The sequence below is a fragment of the Anas acuta genome, chromosome 4 (assembly GCF_963932015.1).
Source record: "Anas acuta chromosome 4, bAnaAcu1.1, whole genome shotgun sequence".
Lineage (NCBI taxonomy): Eukaryota > Metazoa > Chordata > Aves > Anseriformes > Anatidae > Anas > Anas acuta.
Genome location: NC_088982.1, coordinates 17383043 through 17406934, shown reverse-complemented (window position 1 = coordinate 17406934; position 23892 = coordinate 17383043). Strand labels below are relative to the sequence as shown.

General features: G+C 35.6%; 1 protein-coding gene across 7 annotated transcripts in view; it reads right to left on the bottom strand.

Annotated features, from left to right (window-relative positions):
* Positions 1 to 1804: 1804 nt before the first annotated feature.
* The window catches only part of SLIT2 (slit guidance ligand 2), a 255689-nt gene continuing 233601 nt past the window's right edge, over positions 1805 to 23892 (bottom strand). For 4 of the 7 annotated variants that reach the window (XM_068680003.1, XM_068680007.1, XM_068680004.1 and 1 more), the window contains 7 exons: positions 22016 to 22153; positions 21682 to 21922; positions 21233 to 21363; positions 17047 to 17201; positions 9982 to 10270; positions 4515 to 4726; positions 1805 to 3423 (listed from right to left, as the gene is read on the bottom strand). In XM_068680003.1, the coding sequence (XP_068536104.1) occupies positions 3182 to 3423; positions 4515 to 4726; positions 9982 to 10270; positions 17047 to 17201; positions 21233 to 21363; positions 21682 to 21922; positions 22016 to 22153 (1408 nt within the window). In that variant the 3' untranslated portion in view covers positions 1805 to 3181. Of the gene's footprint in view, positions 3424 to 4075; positions 4165 to 4514; positions 4727 to 9981; positions 10271 to 17046; positions 17202 to 21232; positions 21364 to 21681; positions 21923 to 22015; positions 22154 to 23892 lie in introns of all 7 variants that reach the window. The other 3 variants (XM_068680008.1, XM_068680005.1, XM_068680009.1) reach the window with 3 other exon arrangements.

Sequence of the window (23892 nt, the reverse complement as noted above, 5' to 3'; positions counted from 1 at the left end):
TTATTTTATTTTATTTTTTATTTTTTGGTTTCTAATGCAAAAAGAATTTGTATTAACTGACAGTGAGGAACTTGGTCACTGTACTGAGCCCTAGCCTTCAGATCCAATCCCATTTATTCAATACATTAAAAGCAGGATTTATGTGAGTAATTCCTGTGCCAGGCCACAGACTTTAGGAGGGAAACTTCACCCCTGAACACTGTGTTAAAAGCTCCGTATCTCCTCCCTTAGTTATGTGCTTACAGCTAAACTAAAATTGATTATCTATCTATTGAACTAAATTAATTTTCTACTGTGTTAGCTATGCCTAAAGCTCACACTCCCAGTTCCCTTTCAAGGAATATTAGTACAAGGCAGCCCAGTTTTACAGCAATGTTACACAAAATCTGATTTAGGTATCAGGGGTCAGGATGACCCATTCCACTGAGAAATTATGAAGCTGTATTGTGTCGTACACAGCAGAACACCTTGTAGATTCTTAAGGACTTTCAGTGGTGTGAAAATGCAGGGATGCTCAGGTTTCTAAGGTGAACAGAGCCACAGTTGGATGTGCCTTAAATCCTCCAGAGGGGTACTGTTAGTTGCTAAAAGCTTTGGTTTGTTTTGAAATTAAATTTTAGGTTCTTGTTTGGTTCTGCTTAGGGTCTTGATGGACTTAGGATCAGCATCTGCTAGTACTGTTTGAAAATGAAAGTTCATTTCTCTGTATGAGGACAGAAAGCAGTTGGGCTCCATATACTTGGAATGTTGGCATATATACATGGTATATACTTGGTATATAAGGCATTTTAATTGTACCCAGAAAATATAATCCTGTTTATTCAAGAATGCTATGTAAGTAGTAGTTTGCAAAAGTGTCTACTTTTTCCTCAAAGCTTTTAAAAGTTACAGAAGACTATTTCGAATCTAAGGATCAAGAAAGAAGGTCTCATGCCAAAAGCTGTTTCATTAGAGACTGAGACAATTTCTAAGGTAGAATGAGTAAAATAAATACAGAAGTATATGCAAAAATTATATTACAGGAGTGAAATCTGTTTAGGCATCATCCCATCCAATTGCTGAAATTTAAAATATTTTGCCCAAGATTAGTGAACATGAAGCTCTCTGAAGAAGCAAGCTACTTGCTAAAACAACTCTCAAATTGCCATATGTATAACCATTAAAATGTTAGGATAGACGTAATTTGTCTTTTCATGCAGTGCACTTTATTTATGTCTTTTATTAATTTTGCTATGAGTTCAGCTGTGTTCATAAGGAACTGACATTCGCAGACATTCCTGCTTGTAGGTGTAATAATCCCAAAGTAATTCCTTCTTCAGATTTGAAGCAATGAGTACACTAGAAGTAGGGTTGGGTTTTATTCTTTTTTTTTTTTTTTTTTTTTTTCCTTTACCAAAGATTCATTGCAACTACAGGTGTTCAATTAAGGGCTGTTAGACAACTTAAACTTCTTAGAAGAATACAAATAAAAGCTGTTAGTGAAGTAAATATCTGTTTAATTTACAAACATCAGTAGCATTACTGATATCAGTCCAAATAAGACAAAGCACACTGCATTACACATGTACATCTAACTTTTTTTCTTTTTTTTTGTAAAAAAAGAAATAATAAAATAAAATAAAATTGAAAAAACATCTGCATTTTTACAGGGTACCCTGGGTTTTACTGAGAGAAGAACACAACCCACTATTAATGATTACCAAATCTACATTATAATTTAGCAGCAACATGTTAACATGGGGAACATTAGGGCAGTAAAGTAGTTTTTATTATTTGGGGAAAGTCACAGTTCTTGATCACACAGCTTTCTTTCTTTCTTTCTTTCTTTCTTTCTTTCTTTCTTTCTTTCTTTCTTTCTTTCTTTCTTTCTTTCTTTCTTTCTTATAAAAAAAGGTAAAGAGCTTCATGGGAATATTAATTTATAAAGGTCTACTTTCTAATGTAATTTTCTACACTCCGTCTTATTTTATGTAAGTACTGTATATAGGGAAAATTAACTTCTCTACAATTGCCATCTAGTGTAAAGACATTTTCTGTCGTACATTACAGGTTCTTGGAAGGTGTCCTGAATATCTGCGATATGTGAAAACTGCAGATTGTCATCACTTTCAGATTCAGTGACACCAAGTGGTCAGATTCTAAGGGAGAAAGAAAAAGGAAAGGGGAAAGGGAGGAAAAAGCAGACTGAAAACATTTACCCCAAGACGACATGCTAAGTTAGTTCTATTGCAAAAAATCCTGATTTTTAAGTCATTTTCTTTAAAAAAAAATACAAAAATACTGGGACAAATATAAATTAATATATATTAAAGCATTGAAAAACAGTAAAAGGGATGGCCTAAAAGGGTTAAGTACAATGTACTTTGATACAATAAATATTTCTCAATGAAACTGAATACTGTATAGAGCTGTTTTAGAACTCATAGAAACAGGAATCCATATTATTACTAATTTATCCATCAATAATCTATTTTTATCATCCCCCAAACATTTATATTACAAAAAATTAATACTGGAAAAGGGCAGATAAACACTTTTTGTATGCTTCTTTTGCTAACATGCTGACATAAAAGTATACATCATCAGGAGATTGCAGGATTATAGTATATTCTCGTATCTCCCATTTCCCATCCACTAAATGGGACCCCATCTTCTCAAGATGCTTAATAATACCAAAGATAAAATGTATTTCATACAATTGTTATTTCTGTATAATCTGATTCTTTTCACTCATAATGCATCCTCATCCATAGGTAAGTGATTGGTATGATTTGTCAAGACAAAATATACTGATACGAAAGTGAAAAAAAAAGCCTCATGTTCTGGCCAACATTTCATCTCTGAGCTGTTAAGTTGAAAGTCAATATGTATAGTGTCAGTGTATCTTCAGCATGTTATAAAGAAGAATCCGTGTTAAAAGCAGTTAAGTTTCCCATCACTGTTGCAACGTTACCAGGTCTTTTTATTTTTTTCCTTCAGAGATCCTCTTGGTTATGAGAAGTCTCAGTTCAAGCACTTGAATCTTTTTTCAAATGAAGAAAAAGTCTTTATTCTCATAATAAAAATAAGTCTGTTCTGTAATTTACAATATATTTCAAATATTTCCACTATGAAGCATTAATTAGTCCGACATGGTCAATAAGTATACAACATTTTCAAAAGACAAGTGTGACAGGGACACTTAGGAGGGACAATTTGTACAGCCACACTTCACCACTTTCTCAACCTCATCCACAAATGACGACCCATCAGTGCATTCAAAAGAGTATTTCCGTCTCTTGCTCCTTAGTGGTCCACAGCACTGCCCGGTTGAACATCCTCCTTTACATTCTAGTCTCGATACCTTCTTGGTCGTCTGGCACGCAGCATACCCTTGCTGCTTTTGGTAGTAATCTCGGATTCGTTCCCCTCGACAAGAGATTTCTGCAGAAAACAACATTTAAAATAAGAGATACACTTTTGAGATACAGGTCACAGAAGGGTTGGGATTGCTAAAGAAGATGCTGTGTTTCTAATTGTGGTTCGGATTGATATTTTAAAGTTTAACTCAGGCTTCATAATGGGAACTAGTGGTTCTATCAAACAATTTGATTAATGCTGAGTTTTATTTCCTATACCTCCTATTTTCAGTAAAGTTTATATTATGTATATGTAAACCATAAATACAAAGCTATTACAATGACAAGAAAATTGGAAGCTTAAATCTTTTCCTCTTTTATAAAAATACACATCTTCTGTTCCTACATTGCTAGCAGCTGGTTCTATTTACCATAGGGAAATGTTTCAGAGAGCATGCAATTTAATTTATTAGACCTGGAGTTTAATATTATTCAATCTGTTATTTAATACAAGTTACATTCCACTAACTTCATAAATTACTGAGGTATAAAACCAGCTAAAAATGAGACATCTGTTTAAAGTTCTACAACCATATTCCTCTCTTCTATTCAGATCTATGTACAATACAAAATAAATGCCATCTGGGGTAAGGGAAAGAGGGAGAGGGAGAGCTTTGATAGACAAAGGAAAAAGAAAAAGGTAGGGGGAAAAGTCATCCTGTTTTCATCCATCTCACCTGCATAATTCGCTGTGATAAATCAGTTGAAGCTGAGAGGTCAAAAGTAGAGTTTGTGATAAAACTAGGAGCAGAATCATTGGATTTGGCTTCTCAGTTGCAGAAGGCAGAAAAACAATAAATACAGAAAGATACAGCAGGTAAAAGGTAGTAGTTAAATATAGTAAAAATGAGTTTCTGAATAAAGGCAAAAAAAAATGTTTTCACAGAAAAACATTTGATGAAAAATCTTCAAAATGTAAATAAATTCATGGGAAAAGTTTGATTTTTCTCTCACTGAGATAAAGTCTTATGGTCAAAAAAAAAGCAACAAATGTGTGCATTGTGGGGAAAAAAAAAAAAGTTGGTAATGTTGTTGACTGTTCATGTTTTAATAAAACAAACCTTTTTTTCTAAGACCAGAACAATAACATGATTTTTAAATTATTATTATTTTTACCTTTATCACAGCTGTCCCCCGTGTATCCGCTGCTGCATTCGCAATATGGTTTCCCAAGTCCTGAAAGCCTGCATTTGCCATGTTTACACCTGATGGATTGGCAGGGGTTAAACAGCATTTCGTCTTCATCACAGAGGACTCCCCCATGTCCCTGCAGGCATTTACAACTGTATGAAAATGCATTGATTGGCAAGCAGGTACCATGCACACATCTACAGGGGAAACAAGCCCAAGAGAATAAAAATAAATTATTCATCAAAGTTCAGGCTAAGCAACATTAACTACAAATACTTTGGACTGTACTCAGAAGAAATTGCTTTTTTTTTTTTTTTCTAATGGACTTTTGCAGTGAAGTGGTTTATAAGCTTCTTATAATTGGTATGCAGGTTTACACAAAACAAGCTGCAGTACAGAACTCTGTCTCACCAGAAAACAACCGCTGTAGATGTGTTATGGAAGAATTTTATAGTCCACAGTTATTAAATTCAGCGTTTCCTGTCTACCTAAATTTGTAGCATGCTTTCAAGAACATGGCAAGATCAAGCCCAAATGTAATCCATTAGAATTAAGTAGAGAAAACAATACTCACCTGAAATTCTGTTATAATTTCTAAAAGCATATTGTCACTCATGAAACATGGGGCTCCCAGCACAAAGGCAGGTCAGATACTTCCTAGCTAAAACTTTTCCAAGCAATGGCAATTTCAAAGCTGAACAAGTGTCCCAACCCACCCTCCCCCCCATCAAACATATTAGTCTGCTTTGAAGACTGCCATTGGCATGGTCATGTAACGTATGAGCCAGGTCTTCACTAAAGGCTGTCAGTATTCATCTAGTACTTGTGTCAAAACTCACACTAGATGAGGTTGCATATTATCAGGTCTCACCCAAATGATTTAAACTAGCTACCCTCTCCGTTGGGCTGTTGTAAACATTTGTGGCAGGCTCAAATTTGTTGTTAGACAAAAAGGCTGTCAGTTAATCTGCACCTTTTAAGTTCTGATTGTACAGCATGGGAACACACAGCAAGTCTTACTTCTCTGAGAGAGGTGGTGTTTCCCAAAAGAAAGATGTCTAATTACCTGTTCCTAGGTGTAAGCTGAGGATTAGGGAAACTGATCTTCTGAAAACATCACCAAAGACTTGCAATAATAACACTTCCCTTTGTTCATTTGGTGGCTTAAGGTTGGTAACTTTCTTCCTAGAAATAATGTCATTTCCTTTAGCTGCTGCCTCACACAAGTTTTCTGCGTACTGTTTTGTAAGGAGACAGCAAAGATTCCTCTGCAGGAAGGAATGCAATCCTGATACTCAAGGTCATGGTCACTGTAATGTTTCTCTGTACTGTAAGATCCCAAGCCCAAAGACTCCTTAGCAGTTTCTGGCAGCCACATAAATAAGTAAATAAATGAAAAGCTTTGGATGAAAAAAAACAAAACCAAAACCAAAACCAAACAAAAAAAATCAATCTAAAATAAAATACTTTGTTTTGGTTTGGAAGATAAAGAAAAATATATAAGATGTCATTTCATAGTAAAAGAAGAGTTCTGGTAAGAACATCTCATTTTCAAATTTTTTAGATAACAGTATTTCTGGAAGCTTTTTCCTTTGAACTCTACTCCTTTAGTACAGTAAGAATTTTGGTAAAATTGAAAAGAATCCACAAAGCATTTTAAGTCAGACAAACTTCAATTAAAAAAGCTATTAAAAAGCTGTTTCAATTTATAAATGTCACCAAGTTCCAGTCATCAATGACAGTTACATTACAATTCTCTATCTGTACCCTTTATTCTGTCCAAGCACTTTAGCATGGTATTAACAAGAAGGAAAAAGAGTATGGGAAGACATTCTCAACACGAGGTATTCAAATGGCGCAACACACAGCCTCCATCTGCATATTGAGTTTGGGATTAAACACTGCAAATATGAAATTTAACTAGTAGTTTAAGCACCTCCAAGTTCCTCATTATGCAAGAGTGTAATTCTCAATGAATTATGCTCCCTAAAAAATTCCAAATTGTACCTGTGGCTGAGTTCTGATATTCCAAGACTCAGATAAGCAACTAAAAACTGAAGGCTTAGACAGCATCATAAAGCAGCTAGCTTTCATTTAGTTTTCCTCACGTTTAGCATTAGATCTGTTCACCACTTACAAAACAAGCACTTTCAGGACATCTGATTTATGAAGCTACTCAGGCAACACTGATATCATGTCATACTCTATGGAGGCTGTTTTATATATCAAAGCAATCTGTGTCAGGATCTTTGGTAAAATTCTTCTTGACTTAAAGATGATTAAATCTTAGCTAATGCCAGATCTTTTACTTTTGCTTCCACCTGTTCTTTGAAGAATTTCATTAAAAAAAAATTCATCTTCAGACTGTACTGCAAGGAACATCAAGCTAAGTGCAAAATCTCAGGCACAGTTTCAGCTTATCTAATTTTAGGTACCTATGTCAGGCACTCGTTAGATTTGTAATTGCCATAGGCTCCGCACACACTCATGAAGAAAAACAAGCTTATCCATAAGGTGATTAGACCACTTGAGTTCTAATTCACTCTTCAGAAATGTGTTTCTTCCTTTAGCAACTATCGAGCAAACTTTGGTCACTTTGTTCCGAACTCAAGCAACTTGATTTATGTAAAATAAATCAAAGTCCTAAGCTTTTTATGGTGTGCAAGGAGCTCTAAAAGATCTCCTACATTTTCAAAACAGAGATCATAGTAGTAACTTTGTTTCTCAGAAAAAGTGGAACATCATATTGTACTAAGCAGACAAAATACACCTATTCAATAGGCAGGATTTATAGGTGCATCAAGAAATCAAATTCTGCACAAGCTAAAGAACAGAAACCACCTTCATTCCAAATAAAGAACTGTGGTTTGGCTTTTTCTGCTAAAAGCTCACAGCACTATATACAACTGAAACAAAAACAATACTTTTGCAAGAGCTAACAAAATACTAATATTGTGCTCACTTAATTGCATCCGTGAAAGAAATTCCAAATTGTATGTTTCTGATACTTGCCAAGTTTTGTAATTCACAGCAAGAAGTATTCAGTTTGGGTATAGATGCACATGGTTGTAAGAATCTATATATAATCTAATATATATTATAATATATATATAATCTATATATATTCTAATATAATTAATCCGGTCACTAGTGGCATCCCCTAGGGCTCAGTACTGGGGCCAGTCCTCTTTAATTTCTTTATCGATGATCTGGATGAGGGGATTGACTGTACCCTCAGTAAGTTTGCAGATGACACCAAGTTAGGTGCGTGTGTCGATCTGCTTGAGGGTAAGAAGGCTCTGCAGGAGGATCTGGATAGGCTGGACCGATGGGCTGAGGTCAACTGCATGAAGTTCAACAAGGCCAAGTGCTGGACCCTGTATCTGGGGCACAACAACCCCAAGCAGAGCTACAGGCTGGGAGATGAGTGGTTGGAAAGCTGCCTGGCAGAGAAGGACCTGGGAGTATTGGTTGATAGTCAGCTGAATATGAGCCAGCAGTGTGCTCAGGTGGCCAAGAAGGCCAACAGCATCCTGGCTTGTATAAGAAACAGTGTGGCCAGCAGGTCTAGGGAAGTGATTGTCCCCCTGTACTCAGCTCTGGTGAGGCCGCACCTTGAGGACTGTGTTAAGTTTTTGGCCCCAAGAGAGTCCAGAGAAGGGCAACAAAGCTGGTGAGGGGTCTGGAGAACAAGTCTTACAAGGAGCAGCACAGGGAGCTGGGCTTGTTCAGCCTGAAGAAAAGGAGGCTCAGGGGTGACCTTATTGCTCTCTACAGATACCTTAAAGGAGGCTGTAGCGAGGTGGGGATTGGTCTATTCTCCCATGTACCTGGCAACAGGATGAGGGGGGATGGGCTAAAGTTGTGCCAGGGGAGTTTTAGGTTGGATGTTAGGAAGAACTTCTTTACCGAAAGGGTTGTTAGGCATTGCAATGGGCTGCCCAGGGAAGTGGTTGATTCACTATCCCTGGAGGTCTTTAAAAGACATTTAGATGTTGAGCTTAGTGATATGGTTTAGTGGAGGACTTGTTAGCATTAGGTCAGAGGTTGGACTAAGTGATCTTGGAGGTCTCTTCCAACCTAGACGATTCTGTGATTCTGTAATTTTTCAAGGATACTTCAAAGAAATTACGTAAAATTTGATTCTCTTATTATAGAACTTAATGGTACAGATCCTTATTTTTGACTCCTAAGGTATAAAATAGATGTGATAGACACTGCATTTATATTTTTTAACCTGCTGTGACTTTCTTTCTTTCTTTAGCAACTGTAAAAGTGAACAGTGTAAGAAAGAAGATTCATAGACAATGAAGTGCTACAATGATATGCCTCAAAATTTCACTGCTATGGCTCTGGGAAGAGTTCAAAACTCAATAGTACTGAAATAGTCCATAACTAATGTAAACAAAGCATGCTAACTAGTGTATAAAGCTTTAAAAGGTCAGACTCTCAGCACACACTACGTCAAAAGATTACTTAAATGTAACTTTATACTGGAGTCAAAATTTGCCTTATTAGAATGTCCTAGCAAACTCACGGCACTGGTCCTCAAAAGCCAAAAACTATATATGCCAGAGCACTAAAAAAAGTCCAGGTCAGACTACTTTACCATTGGGAAAAAAGAAAAAAAAAAAAAGCATTTGCCAAACTGCAGTAAGGACAGTGGGACAGTGGTAAGGGTAGACAGAATGGTATCTTTGCTGTGCATGACCAACACAACCTGAAGTACGCTGAACTTCTGAAGTTTCTGATCTTCTTGTGCTGGGAGATCATGAGCCAAGAAATTTTACTTGTCTCTGTAGCAAATTGATAAATAAATACACATACATATAAATACTTTCATATCTCTATATAGATACACACACATATATACATGACCCTCTCTATAAACATAGATAAAATGTCCAACATAAAATGTTCTTTTAAGTCTACAAAAATAATTAGCACACACACACTTAAACAAAAGTTTACCACAAAGGTAGAAATCTATTTTTCAGCCAAAACGTGTGGTATTGTGGAAATATGAAAACTGTTAGATACATCCATTGTATCAAGTTTTTACAACACTTTAATAATTTTTTTTTTCATTTGCAAATTCTTTAAAATTATTTTTGTGTTAAGTATCATACCAATAGTTGCACTTGCATCACAATAATTCATTACATAACAAGCCAGTACAGAAGTATGTTAGAGCACAGACTCCAATCATATCCCATGTTAAGGCTTTAGGCAGAACTACACTGTGAGGTGTGTATCTTCTCCCCTAAACAGGGAACTTTTTCATTAAGTTTATGGAAGGAATACACTATAATTTGGATGCTGTTTTCATTTTTACATGTTCAGTATATTTTGTTTCTTGTTGAAAGAAAGTGTGAACTTTTATGAAAAAATATACATAAGAGGATAATTATATGCATATTACACTATTGTTCTGTTTTGAGGAAGGACATACTTATTTCCGAGACATGGGTCATTAGTTTGTTGATCACAGAGGGGTCCAGTCCATCCTCCTTCACACTCACAGGAAAAGCCTGACTGGCTGGTAGCATGGCACGTTCCATGCACACAAACTTTCTTGTGACAAGGCTCACAACCTGGCAGAATTCCCACTTGCAGTGGCACGTTTCTGAAGTCCTGGAGCTCACTGTTGATATACAGATTACGGATGCAACCATGGAAACTTGTGCCATTCTGGCCCGGAGACTGGCGCAAAGCTGCAATGTTATTTTTCACAGGCATGCCTAGGAAATGAACAATAGCAAATAATCAATACATTTTTGGTACTGTTTTCTATACCATTTTCCCTATTTTTTAATACATTAAAAATATATATACTTATTCCTAATTAATTCTGTGCAGATATTCAGCCTACAACAATATGCAATGAGCTAGCATTTGGAAAATGTCCTTTGTCAAGCATGCATGAAAACCAACTCTAAAACTGTGTCTTTAGCTCCAACTGGATATAGGAGTTCATACAGGAAGCTCACAACTGTGAAAAGGTTTGGGTACACGACTGTTTTTGACGTAATGCAAGTAAGACTAAGATGGTACATAGTGTCTGAATCTTGAAATAAACAAAATTGTCAAAATTTAGCATTTTACAAAAATTATGCACCAACTGCTAAGATGCTCAAATCCAGAAGAATTTAGTAGGGCCAGGTCATCAATTTGGAGCTGGTATACACATTTCAAATGTGAAATTTTGCTAGTTAATATGCTTTAAAAGAAAAGCTCAAGTGGGGGAGGTTTCATTACTTTCAAAAATACTTCTGTTCATCATGCCCTGAAAGAAGATTAATAATAAAGCCACTCATAGTTTGTTATTATCATTGCAATCAAAGATAGACAATAATAACAATAATTCAATATAAAAATACTTATTTGTAGATATTTCTAGGTAGTGCAAATACTCATTATTTTCAGAATATTTCCTTTGTTGTAGTCTATAATTGTAAGAGATGAAACTGGAGCAGGAGTCACACATATGTAATTTAGTTATCATTCCTTTGGGTTACTTTAATAATTTATGACAATTCAGACAAACACTACTCTTAAACATTGTTTCCTTTTAAAAATAAAGTTTTTTCTCCTATTATTCTGCCTTTCTATTTTTTTAAACTTATTGCCAACATTTTGCCTTATATTAATTAGTCCTTAAGACATTAAATTCAAATAATTAATGCACAAATCTTCAGTGCCTCCTGAGACTAATAAGTAAAGGAAATCAAAGTGTATTGAGCACTAAAAAAAAATTTGGTTACCTGAAAACAAAGATGTCTGTTAGCTGCAGATGTGAATTCATAGGCAAAATTAGCAGTTTTAATTCTGGTACTTAGTAAGATAACAACCAGAGAAAGATCTAATGTTCTGCATTGTTGCTCCTTAACCCTGTAAACTTCTAATGTTTTTATAAAGTTACTCAGAATGAACAGTTAAGAGTACTGTGGAATGGCTGTGCAACTGAATGAAGTAGACCTGCCTTTCATTTACATGTTATTATAATTTCATTGGGCTATTCTACAGTTATTATAGGAATTAATAATATTGTATCTATACTGCTTAAGGCTTAATCTTCTCTGATCTTATCACCTAAGTAAAACAGGATTAGGACTATTATATTAAAGGACTCAGACTGCAAACAACCATTAATATCCATTTCCTCAAAACTATTTGCTGTATTTCCAAAATTCAGAGTCAAGGCAAAGTCATCATGGACTCTTAACCCCAAAGTTTACCTTGAAAGTAATGCTCAGCAAACATTTAGGCATATGACTTGAGGTACCTAATAGGAGAATAGGTACACTGAATTTATCCATTGCAAACTAAGTACATTAACACAATGCTAAACTAGATATATTCAAGTATCAGGAATTTTAGATATGACTTCTGGGAAGCATATAAGAATATATCACACAATATAATATGAGGTATATGACTTACGTTTCAGAGAATTTTTTTCCTATGTTCTCTAATGCAGAAGACATTTTGAAACATATATGCAAGCTTTTAGCCTGTACAGTTTATACTTCTAGCAAGTTAGCAAATGTTAGAAGACCAAAATGTGTGCAAATGCTTCTCCTTTTCTTTAGAAATATTTCTTTGACAATTTTTAGACAAAAGTTCTTTATCGTTTGGGAAAGAACTGCCATGGAAATGATGCAGACATATTTCAGCTGTATTTTCTGAAAGGTAAGAAAGCAGCTTTGGCATTGCCCCTCCTTTCCACCCTCCTTTATGCTTTTGGTCACAGAACCTGCTACAGGTAAATTACCAAATCTACTGCCCAAGGAGGCAGACGGTAAGGGCTCTATTAAATAACAGGTATACAATAATACCGTCAAAATAAAGGACACACAGAAGGATACAGAGAAGGCAGAATTACTGAACACCTTCTTTGCTTCAATCTTCACTGCAAAGACCAGCCCTCAGGAATCTCTGACCTTAGAGACAAAGGAGGAAGTCTGGAGAAAGGAGACCTTTTCCTAGGTCAATGAGGATCAGGTCAGAGATCTCTTAGGCAAACTTGACACTCACAAATCCATGGGCCCAGACAGGAATGCATCCACAAGTGCTGAGGGAGCTCACAGATGTTATTGCTAGGCCGCTCTCCATCACCTTTGAAAGTTTGTGAATAACAGAAGAGGTGCCTGAGTACTAGAAGAAAACCCCTGTCACCCTAGTCTTCAAAAAGGGCAAGAAGGAGGACCCAGGAAACTACAAACCAGTCAGCCTCACCTCCATCCCTGGAAAGGCGATGGAGTCACTCATCCTGGTGGTCATCTCCAAGCATGTGAAGGATAAAAAAGAATAGCCAGCATGGGTTCACCAAGGGGGCATCATGCTTGACAAAACTGATAGCCTTCTATGACGGAATGACAAGCTGGGTGTATGGGGGGAGAGCAGTGGATATTGTCTACCTTGGTTTCAGTAAGGCTTTTGACATATAATATCCTCATAGGCAAGCTTGGGAAGTGTGGGATGGATGAATGGACAGTGAGCTGGATTGATAATTGTCTGGATGGCAGAGCTCAGAAGGTTGTGATCAGTGGCACTGAGTTTACTTGGAGGCCTGCAGCTAGCAGTGTCCCGCAGGTGTCTGTACTTGGTCTAGTCCTGTTCAACTTACTCATCGCTGACCTGGACAATGGAACAGATTGCACCCTCAGCAAGTCTGTGGATGACACAAGGCTGGAAAGAGTGGCTGATACGCAAGAGGACGGTGCTGCCATTCAGAGAGACCTCAACACTGGAGTTCTGGGCCATGAGGAACCTCATGAAGTTCAACAAAAGCAAATGGAGAGTCCTGCACCTAGGGAGGAATAACCCCATGAACCAGTACAGGTTGGGAGCTGACCTACTGGAAAGCAGCCCTGCAGAGAAGGACCTGGGAGTCCTGGTGGACAGCAGGTTAACCATCAGCCAGCGTTGTGACCTTGTGGCCAAGAGGACCAGTGGTATCCATGAGTGATTAGGAAGAGTATTGCCAGCAGGTTGAGGGAAGTGATCCTGCACCTCTACTCAGCCTGGTGAGGTCTCACCTGGAGTATTGTGTCCAGTTCTGGGCTCCCCAGTATAAGAGGGACATGGAGCTACTGGAGCAAGTCTGGCAGAGGGCTACAAAGATGATTATGGCACTGGAGCATGTGTCATATGAGGAGAGGCTGAGGGAGCTGGGCCTGTTTAGCTTGGAGAAGAGAAGACTGAGAGGGAAGCTTATCAATGTATTCAAATATCTGTAGCGCGGTTGTCAAGATAATGAGGCTGGACTCTTTTCAGTGGTGCCCAGTGACAGGAAAAGAGGCGACAGGCACAAACTGAAACAGAGGAAGATCCATCTGAATATGAGGAGACATTTCTTTACTGTAAGGGTGACAAAACACTGGAAAAGGTTGCCCAGAGAGGTTGTGGAGTCTCCGTTCTTTGGAGATATTCAAAACCTGCCTGGATGCAATCCTGTGCAACATGCGCTACGTGACCCTACTTGGCAGGGGGGTTGGACCAGATGATCTCCAGAGGTCCCTTCCAACCTCAACCTTTCTGTGTGATTCTGTGAAACTAAGCATCTCATTAAGAAGCTGTTAGAGCAGAGCAGCTGCAAATGAAAAGCAGCTGATGCCTTACCTGTGTCAGAAATAGCAACTTCTGTGAAACAAGATGTCACTCTCAACTAGTAAAATATGCTCTAATTTCTGAAAGTAGAATATGAATTATCAGTGAAGCCTGATGAAGAGAGAAGAAAGTTTCTCCTGTTAGACTTCTTACCGAAAGCCATAGGCTTTCAGTAAGATTTATTGTGATCTATTATAGAGAGACTGAAAAATATCTAGTGTGTGGTCTGACCTCAAAAGAGAGCCACAGAGTTGGAAAAAATGTCACACACACAAAGGTAAAAATTGATTACCCCCCTTTCTGTAAAAAATAGATTAAATTACCCCCTTCCCAACCAACCAAAATAATTGTGACCCAAGAATAGCTTTGTCAGAAGACAGAGAGAGAGAGAGAGAAAGAGAGAGAGAGAGAGAGAAACATACAAGGACTTGCTGTCAAGTCTGAATTTCATTCATCCTGCCAGCTGAGGTGATGCTTACCAGAAATGCCATTTTAACAGAAAGGTGATAAGAGTAAGTGTAAGCTACATGATGATATAGGTGTCAAACTAAGACTTTGGCAAAGATAAGAATACTGCATAAAATTCTAGTGAGAATTTGAGTTCTTAACTGAAGGAAATGTGTGATCAAATTCTTTAAAAATTCTACATAGATTTGGGTACAAAAAAAAAAATGAATGAATCTCAAAAAGATGAGTAACATAAAAATGCAAGAGTGAAACTTAACAACTTAACCATTTGGAAAACTTTAAGATGATAAATATGAAAACATAAGGAACATAAAAGCTTTTTTTTTTTTTTTTCTTCATCTTGTAATAACACACTTCTAATAGTGTTTTTCATTCTGTTTTAGACCAACATTTTCTACAATAGCTGAAAGTATTTTTCTGCTTGGAGCCTGAATGTGAAGAACAGAAATAGAGGGAATGCAGGACATCTCTAAAGCATATGCTTCATGATGAAGAAAACTTCTGCTCTTAGGAATCAGACCACTGTAGGAAATGGTCATTTCTGAAAATAATTTCTTTTGATGCAGATTAATGTGATTCTTCTAATGGAGACACAGACCTGCAAGGTGAAGATGCAAGGAAGAGAACCATATGTCAGAAATCAACAAGTAAGTGTTACTACTAAATGTTTGTACTTGGCATTTCATTAAAAGTTGCCCACAACAGACAGGGAAATCATTCCGTACTAATCTTAATTTTCAAGAAGTTGTAAAATTGGTCTTAGCAGTCATTAAACAACAAATGGATGTTGACAATAAAGTAAGGAAGCACATAGTGTCTTCTGAGAATATAGGACCATCTCTCTTTCCAAAAAATGTGACACAGAACACTATGTAAATAACACTACAGAAATAATTCAGGTGAAAAAATAGATACACTTCCACAACACAATCCTCCTTTGAAGATGTGTGATACAAGGCAATTTTAAAGGCAACTCATATATTTCATTACATCAATTATTTTCTTTGCTGGTATGAGGAGCAATGAGTAATATTGAATTTTATCTTGTACTTCTTTTCATCTTAGACAGAAGGAGGCAATGACCAAATCCAAAAAGATGTGACAAAAAACCTTCAAAGAAACAGCGGTGATTTTTAGAGACAAAACTCATCCTTCATCACTTGCAACCGAGGCACTTGTTTCTCTGTTTTTATAGGAGAAACAGACTATTCTTGATCAGAATGAAAGTTTGTCTGTTTGTCTTTCCCATTACAAATAAATCTAAGAAGCTGCCTTGAGGTCTTCTGTATTTAGAATAATTGGAATATTTAGAAAGAAGATAAATTTGACAGAGAAAATAGGTGACTGATGAACATATTATTGGTATCATAACCTTTTTTTTGCAGAGTGAACACGCTCAAGTCAAAAAAACTTAGACACACAAGAGTTCTTAAGAATTGGACAACAATAAAATGATAAAGACAAGGAAAGTATGTATTATTCTTACAGAAAGAACAGATCAGAAGGAGACTCCTTAGAAGTCTCCTGTAAGAGTGTGAGGTTAAACTAAGTAGAAGTTGAAGACTGGTAGAAGATTGACACTATTTAACAACTATGCTGAAGCTCTGATCATTAAGAATGACACCTGCTACCCAGGATGGTGAGAAGGCACAAAATGGTGGCTAAAGTTTTTGACTCAACCTAGGCTATGCAGGCCCATCAAAAATTCAGCAAAAACTGCTGTTTAAAAATGTGCTTGAATCCATAGTTCTATACAGTAAATCGCAGAAAATAATCAGTAATGTTCTGTGTTTATCTATAACATAATACCAGTTTTACTGAAAGAATGATTTCTTCTCAAACCAAACCAAACCAAAAAACTCCCCAAACAACCCTACTGTATGGCAACATTCCAGTCTCTTCCCTTCTTACCAAACCAAATAACCACTAATTCTTATCAGCCCTAAGAAATAAGATCTGAAGACAGAAATTATACTTCAAGACTTTATACTTTGCTATAATTTCCTGCAGATACTTGTACAGTGAAATAGAAATGTAAAACATGACCAAAACAGAGTGCTACTATTCTACACTTTCTGAATAGGCGTTATTGAATCTTCGGATAGCTAAATGATGTGCATTTCTTCATTACAATAAAAATGTTCATTACAATGAACAGTAGAAAATTACAGAATTTTGCAGTTGGCATCACATATCCATATTGATTAAATAGCAACATATACAGTTTATGGGGACATGCTTTATTTTTCAACTAAATTTAAAGTATAAGGGCATTTATTTTTAGAGTACTAGCCAATCTTCCACTACTATTTGTTAAAATTGAAACTCTTTAGATCAACTGCTCAAAATTCATTTTAAGATGTTACCTCAATGAATAAGTCTCTTACTATGTATTTATTAATGTATATTACCAGACTAAATTAGCTGATTCTCTTACCTCCTACATACAGCGGAGAGTCAAAATTTAGAGTGGACTGCTTGGACAAATTGGTAATTATCTTGGGGCTTCCTCCATCAACAGACAAAGACAGAATCTGATCCATGGCTAGCAGCTCCACAATGTGGAAATTTCCATCATTAATAGTTTCCACACTGTAAAATAAATAATATACATTTAATTCTGGTTAGAACCATTCTGATTTTCTTTCACTTTAATTGTTAATACAACTTCAGAACAAAACTTCTCCAGGAGTACAGTTTCTGGAAAACTAGATTGTACTAGGACACACAGGCATGCATAAGAGCCAATACAATGTTATACTCCTTCAATATCACTCTATTAGTAATATGTATTGTAGTTATTAATAGCCACTTTTCATTGTCATTCCTGTCCACATCAAAAAACTGTGAAAATACAGATGATATTCTAAACATGAGTTGAAATACATTTACTAGGCAGAAAGCCAAACACAAAAACAGTTTGTATTTCCTATACAACAAGGTGATTTTTCAATATATGTGTGTATGTATCCTACATGTTGCAAAGTAGTGAGTATATTATATTATATATATACTTGCATATTCTGCAAGTATGAAGTCTTGAGTTGACTCCAGCGATATATAAACCTATAGTTTAACGGAATATGGAACAACATCTAACTTTAGGCCTGCCAGAGAAAATCACAGCATTGGTCTGGGCAGCTCTACCGATGCTAGCAATAAGATAATTTGTAGTGTTTATTAGGCCTGGTTATTTCTGTGTTCAGTTTCTGGCTTGTACTGTTAATATTGTGGTGTTTTTGTTGTTGCTGTTGTTTTGCCTATGTATACCATTTCCTTCTGCTTACTAACAAGATACGAACCCACTATCAGGAGAATGCCTGAAATGTTTCATACAGAGAAGGCTTTCTTCAAGTGTGGTACTTATGCTGTGCAAGGACAAGCCTACACATTAATGATACTAAGTACAAGAAATGGCTGTCTGTACTTATCAGTGTCAATAGTATATAGCAAATATTTAAGTGCAGGGTAGCTACTCTGCACTTGAGCACAGTTTAGGTACATCAGAGAAGTAAGTCTCTGAATTGAGTAATTCCAGGTCTGAATACATCATAATACTTGTTTTATTTCTAGCCCATTTTTAACTGAAGAGTTAAGAGCTGAATGTATGACTGTATGGAAGTTATGACAATGAGCTGTAGCCTAGAGATCAGACATAGCCATTCCCATGGCAGCATCAGATAGAATGCCATCAGATAGGTTAGCTTAAGCCTTTGAAATGTAAATTAAATGAACCAATTGCATGATGTTAGGCTGAGATGGACAATAATATAGACAGTGGGCTCTTCTTATTACAAAATCAGTATAGAGGAAAAGGATTATCTTGCTAAATCTCTGGGCAAAAATCATACAAATTACCTTATAACATCTTTAACGAAGTTTTAATTAACCTAACTGCTTTTGCCCTGCAACAGATCAGATGCACTCTGATCTGAGTCGTTTACAGCTGTGATACATTAAGCTGCTTCTTAGCTATTTATTACTAACTTCATCTATGTAGACAAGCCCAGACCCATATGGATATAAGATCTGCATAGCAGCATGCATGTTTTAGGTAAGCTGAGCTCTACATGAAAGGACAAACGCACAATGAAGACACAGGCAGAATAAGCAGTTTTTGAGAATGGGCAGGAGGGTGGACCGCCTGAGAGTTTCAATGTGGGGAAGAAAAAGGTGGAGTTTATCATTCCTAAAGAGTATGGTCTATTCAAATCATTAGAGGTTGCTTGCTGTGGTCGAGCAATAAGAAAAGTGCCAGGATAAATTTAACACGTTTTAATGAATCCAGTTAAAAAATAAAAAATTTTTACAAGAATTAAAATTGGATATGACTTTTTGGCTCAAGTAAACAAGAAGCCCAGATATAATGTTCTTATTCCAAGGCAACTTATGTTAGTTTACAACTTAGCAACCTTTCACACTACAGTATTTAAAAGGATGATAGCAACACAGAACATGTGTCTTTATAGAAAGAGGTCACTATTCCAGGGAAGTATAAAACATAATGTGTAAAGAGCATGTGTTTATTAAAAGCTTCTAGTTTTTAACTGTTTCACTGGTAAAATTTACTGCAGAAAGAGGAGCTCTCCTAGCTAAGAGTGGTTTAAATTAAAGGGGAAATAAACACAAAGCGTATCTGTGCAATATTTCCTGCCAATGCACTTACATTACTTCTAGCCCATTTCCCATTGGAGAATTAAGAGCTGAATGCATAGATCCTAATGAAAAGCTGCAAAAAAAACCTGATTTAAAGCTTCTGGAACTCTGTAGAAGAATAATGATTTGTGAAGAAATATTCTCATATTTCCAATAAATATATGATGAAAACTGCTTTATAAAATGAATAGGTTTATATATATATATATATATATATATATATATAACAAACAAAAGCATTTATAATTTAAAAATGGATGTCCAGACCAAACAAAACCCAAGTGGATCAACTTTTCCAAATTAACCATATCCAATGAATTAATGTTCACTATTGATCCAGGCACTGCCATCATCTTATCTTGTTACTCATATTTACTTACGAGTGCTTTGGGGATGATGGCTCTTTCTGCAGTCAACTCCCATTGGTAAAGCAGTTCTCATTCACTCTACAAAGCTAGACTTCTGTTACTGCTCATTCTCCATATTTATCATGATTAAATCATCTGTTTGCAACTTTGTTTTATTGCTACTACAAGCACATCTGCAGGCTTTACAGCTCCCGCTTGACTCCTTCTCAATGCACCATTTCTTGACTGCCATTTATGTAATAAAACTTTATTTTAACTTGGTTTAATCTCTCTATTCTTTGTTGTTGTTTGTTTTTGACATCTGTTTCAGGCATCTCATCTTTGCTTAGTGAAGTACAGATTGCCTTATTCTTTTCTGCAATTTTAAATTTCTGTTAAATACTTAGATCCTCTGTAAAGTCAAATCCTATTTTTAATATATGACAATATATACAATTAAAATACATATAGTATTTCCAAAGGTTAAACCATCTCATGGAACTGTAAACAACGTTTTAAATCATATATTGCACCAGAAAACAGAAGCAATCTTCAGACCCTTCTTGTAAAATGATATGATTTTATTAATCAACTTATTTACTTATTTATTTATTTTTTTTCCTGTAGAACACTACTAAAACCACAGTTCCCTTGCTGTTATTACCTAAGAAAGTTTAGCATTGTTTCCCTGCTACAGAGACTTAAGATTTTGATTTTATATTGCCATTTGGGTGCAATCGTTTCTAAAAATCATTTACTTTCAATGTTATGTCAGAACAGTGTCAGCTACTAGAATCTCCAGCAAGTGACTAGATATAGTTTTACAATGCAAGATATGGAAATACAGAAAAAATAAGATCTGGGGAAAACTATATTAATACTCCCCAATTACTTCTGAATCTATTTGAAACAGCAGGCAGATCAATGACAAATTGATGCTTGTTATCTTTTTGTTCACTCTTGCAATGTCTGTATGCAAATCCTTGAAAAGAGTGACAAGAAAACCTGGGAAATTCAGTTAGTATTTTTTTCAGAAAATCAGAGAAATTTGACTTTAGAAACAGATGTGGATTCTATCTCTTGATGATTCTGGAAGCAAAAAACATGTATTTTTCAAGGGTAGTGCCTTTTTTAGAATTAAATTTTTAGCTTTCTCCTCCCTTGCCAGGGAAAAGTCCCACTTTTTAAGACTGCCTAACACAGAAGAGAAGACAAACTAAGCTGCCATTTCATTTCTGCTTATGCAGTATAGTTCTGCACTTTACCCTGCACACTAGGAAACTATTTGGCAGTAACATCATAGAAAAAAAAAAAACAAAAAAGCACTTTCACATGTGAGTTTTACGCAAATGTATAAATATTCTGCTGTAAGGCTAACTCTTACTCAGTTTTAATGGATCAAATAATACATTATCTTTTTGACATACATGCATTATTTTCCAAGCAAAATCATGTCTTTTGGCAATGTTTTAATTATAAAATATCTGACTATACATTAAATAGCATGTAGTAGTTCTTTTAACCATTTATTCAAAATATGTGATTTTGATATAAAAAATTAAGACATTTTTTGTTTCAGTTCCTTTTTTTTTTTTTTTTTTTTTTTAAATCCGTGTTCACCTGTAAATTGCAGAGGCTGGATAAGATCCTGTGTCATAACTAACCCTCACTCTACCACGGTACAGCTCTACTGCTATGTGATCTTTATCGCCTTTGTAGAGAAGGATCCCACTGTCTTCATCCGTGGCAATCTAATTAAAAGAAAGAAACACTTAGAAAGAACTAAAAATATTAAATCAAAATGCTGTAGTAAGTGAATTTCTGAATTTACTGCTATAGCCTATTACTTTACTGTAAAATTCTTCCTTCATTGACATGACAAAATTCTTTCTGTTCCAATCAATAAGCCCATCTACTTCAGTATGATAGAGTTATTCAAGTATTCTTTTTTTAGCTCAAACTGTGAAAAGCTGTTTAAGTGAGCCAATACATTTTGGGTATTTTTCCATACTATGAGAGATCATTTACACCATTTTCCAGATCAGAATCTGCAACAGAAATAATCTTACCTGCAAAGTGATATTGGTCTGGGGGCGTATCTTAGCTGAAGGAATTTGTAGATAGGATTCTTTGTTGACAAAATTTATACTGATCAGTTTTTCACATTTTTCACCCTGGTAGCCTGATAAACACTGGCAGATTGGTTCACTCTCTTTTATAATACACTGGGCTCCATTTTGGCATTCATAGTTATCGCAAGGACTGGTGCGAGGTAAAACCATTGGTGGTGAAAACTCACAAAACAAGCCACTAAATACAAATAGAAAAATCAGTATTTCAAAAAAATAAAATGTGACTTTTAGAAAGACATACATGTTTTTATTGTCTTCAGATCTTCCTCACCTGTATCCTTCTGGGCAAATACATGTATACCCATTAACTGCGTCAGTACACTGTGCTCCGTTTTTACATTTGTTGTCCTGGCAGTCATCAAAGTCAATATCGCAATGTTCACCTATGTATCCAGGTGTGCAGTCACATCTGTGAAACAGGAAAGCAAGTTGGATAACACAGTGCCTCTTAATAATAGTGTGTTTATGACAAAGATAAGGACCTACTGAATTGTTTAAAACTTGAGGAAAAAAAATCATTGCTGTGACTTTGTATATAAAAACTATGTAGCTTAATCATGTTGTTATTTGGAGAGTCTACAGTGCATGGAATCCAGGTTTGCCAGTTACACATGCTTACTCATTATCTGACATTATATCAAATAATTTGTGTCTCAAAATCTAGAGAGCCCTCATGAATCATTTTGACAGTTCTTGGAATTTATGAGTAATGCAGAAAGTTAAGGGATGTGGTAAGTGGCTGTGAACACTAAAAATAATCAATTATGTTTAGTTGCTGAAACTGAGAAAAATAATCCAAGGTTTCTATTATACTGATGGATATTTCCTTTGTCAACTGAGCAACTAGGATTGGGCCAATGATCCATTTATTCAGTTTATAGGTTATTCATAGCATTCCCCCCCCCCCCCCCCCCCCCCACCCCACTAGAAGCTCAACCAGACCGATAGCTGCATGGTTAGTGAACTAACGGTAAGTCTCAAAACACACCCTAACCCTTCCCTGAGACCCAAATCCCCACTGGACTGGAAATTTCACATTATCAAAAAAATGTATAAATTTTTTTTGCTATTATTTTACTCATGCAACTCTCACTGTTAATGTTAATGGCATTCCTGCAGGGAATTCTCATGTTAGATTGAGTGAGTGCTCAGAACTCTGTGAAAAATGAATGGAAAAGATTACTAATTCATACATTCACATGCTCTTCTTTTTATTAAGATGTATGTTAGATTGATTTCATTAGACTCTGTGATTCCCTTCTTGATGTTGTTTCTTCTTGTATCTAAGACTTGCTCTAAAGAGCGAAGAGTCATTTCAAATAGCTGTGTAATGTTAAATTAAGTACTTCAATAAAATATGTCCCAATTTTTATTCAGCAAATATGAATAAGAAAATGGAATGAAGAATATAAGGCACGCTATTAAAAAGCTAAGTGAGATACATGCTTGAAGTTAATGCATGTGTTAGCTTCTGATTTAAAATCTCAGAAGGAGAGATTTTAAAGATGGAAGATTAATGAACTGGGCAGTCAAGTATAACATACCAAATTAGGCTTATTGAAATGACATGAAGATAATAAACATAACACAGACAAATTTAAATCCTATAAGTTTTTTATTTTCCTGTTTAAAACTATCAACTTCATTTCATTTTCATATGAATATTTGATATAATTGAATATTTTTTGCCACATTTTAATAACACATTGTTTCATAAGTAGTAGGAATGATTATCAATCCTAGATAAGCTGATTCTGGGACAAGAACATAATGTGCATAAAACATGTGCGAAAGCTGCAGGTTTCCTAAATTTATTAACCTAAAGCCTATTAAAAACACTTTTAAGTATGTGTACTAATTGATTATAACGATATGGTATAATTACAGATTAGTTTTCTTGGGAATTAACTTTATACCTTTCAGTGTACCTTCCTAATAACCTCTTTCACAATTAATTCTCAGAAAACAGTATAATAAATCCACTTCAGTTAAATGTAATTATTTTCCTACTGGCTAAGCTATTACAAAGGTTTTGTATAGACAGTTACATAGACTAACCACACTATATTTTGTTCCTCTTTAAATTCTGACTGAAATTAGAACTGTTAAGGATCTTTTAATTCCATTAACATATTTAAGATAATAATG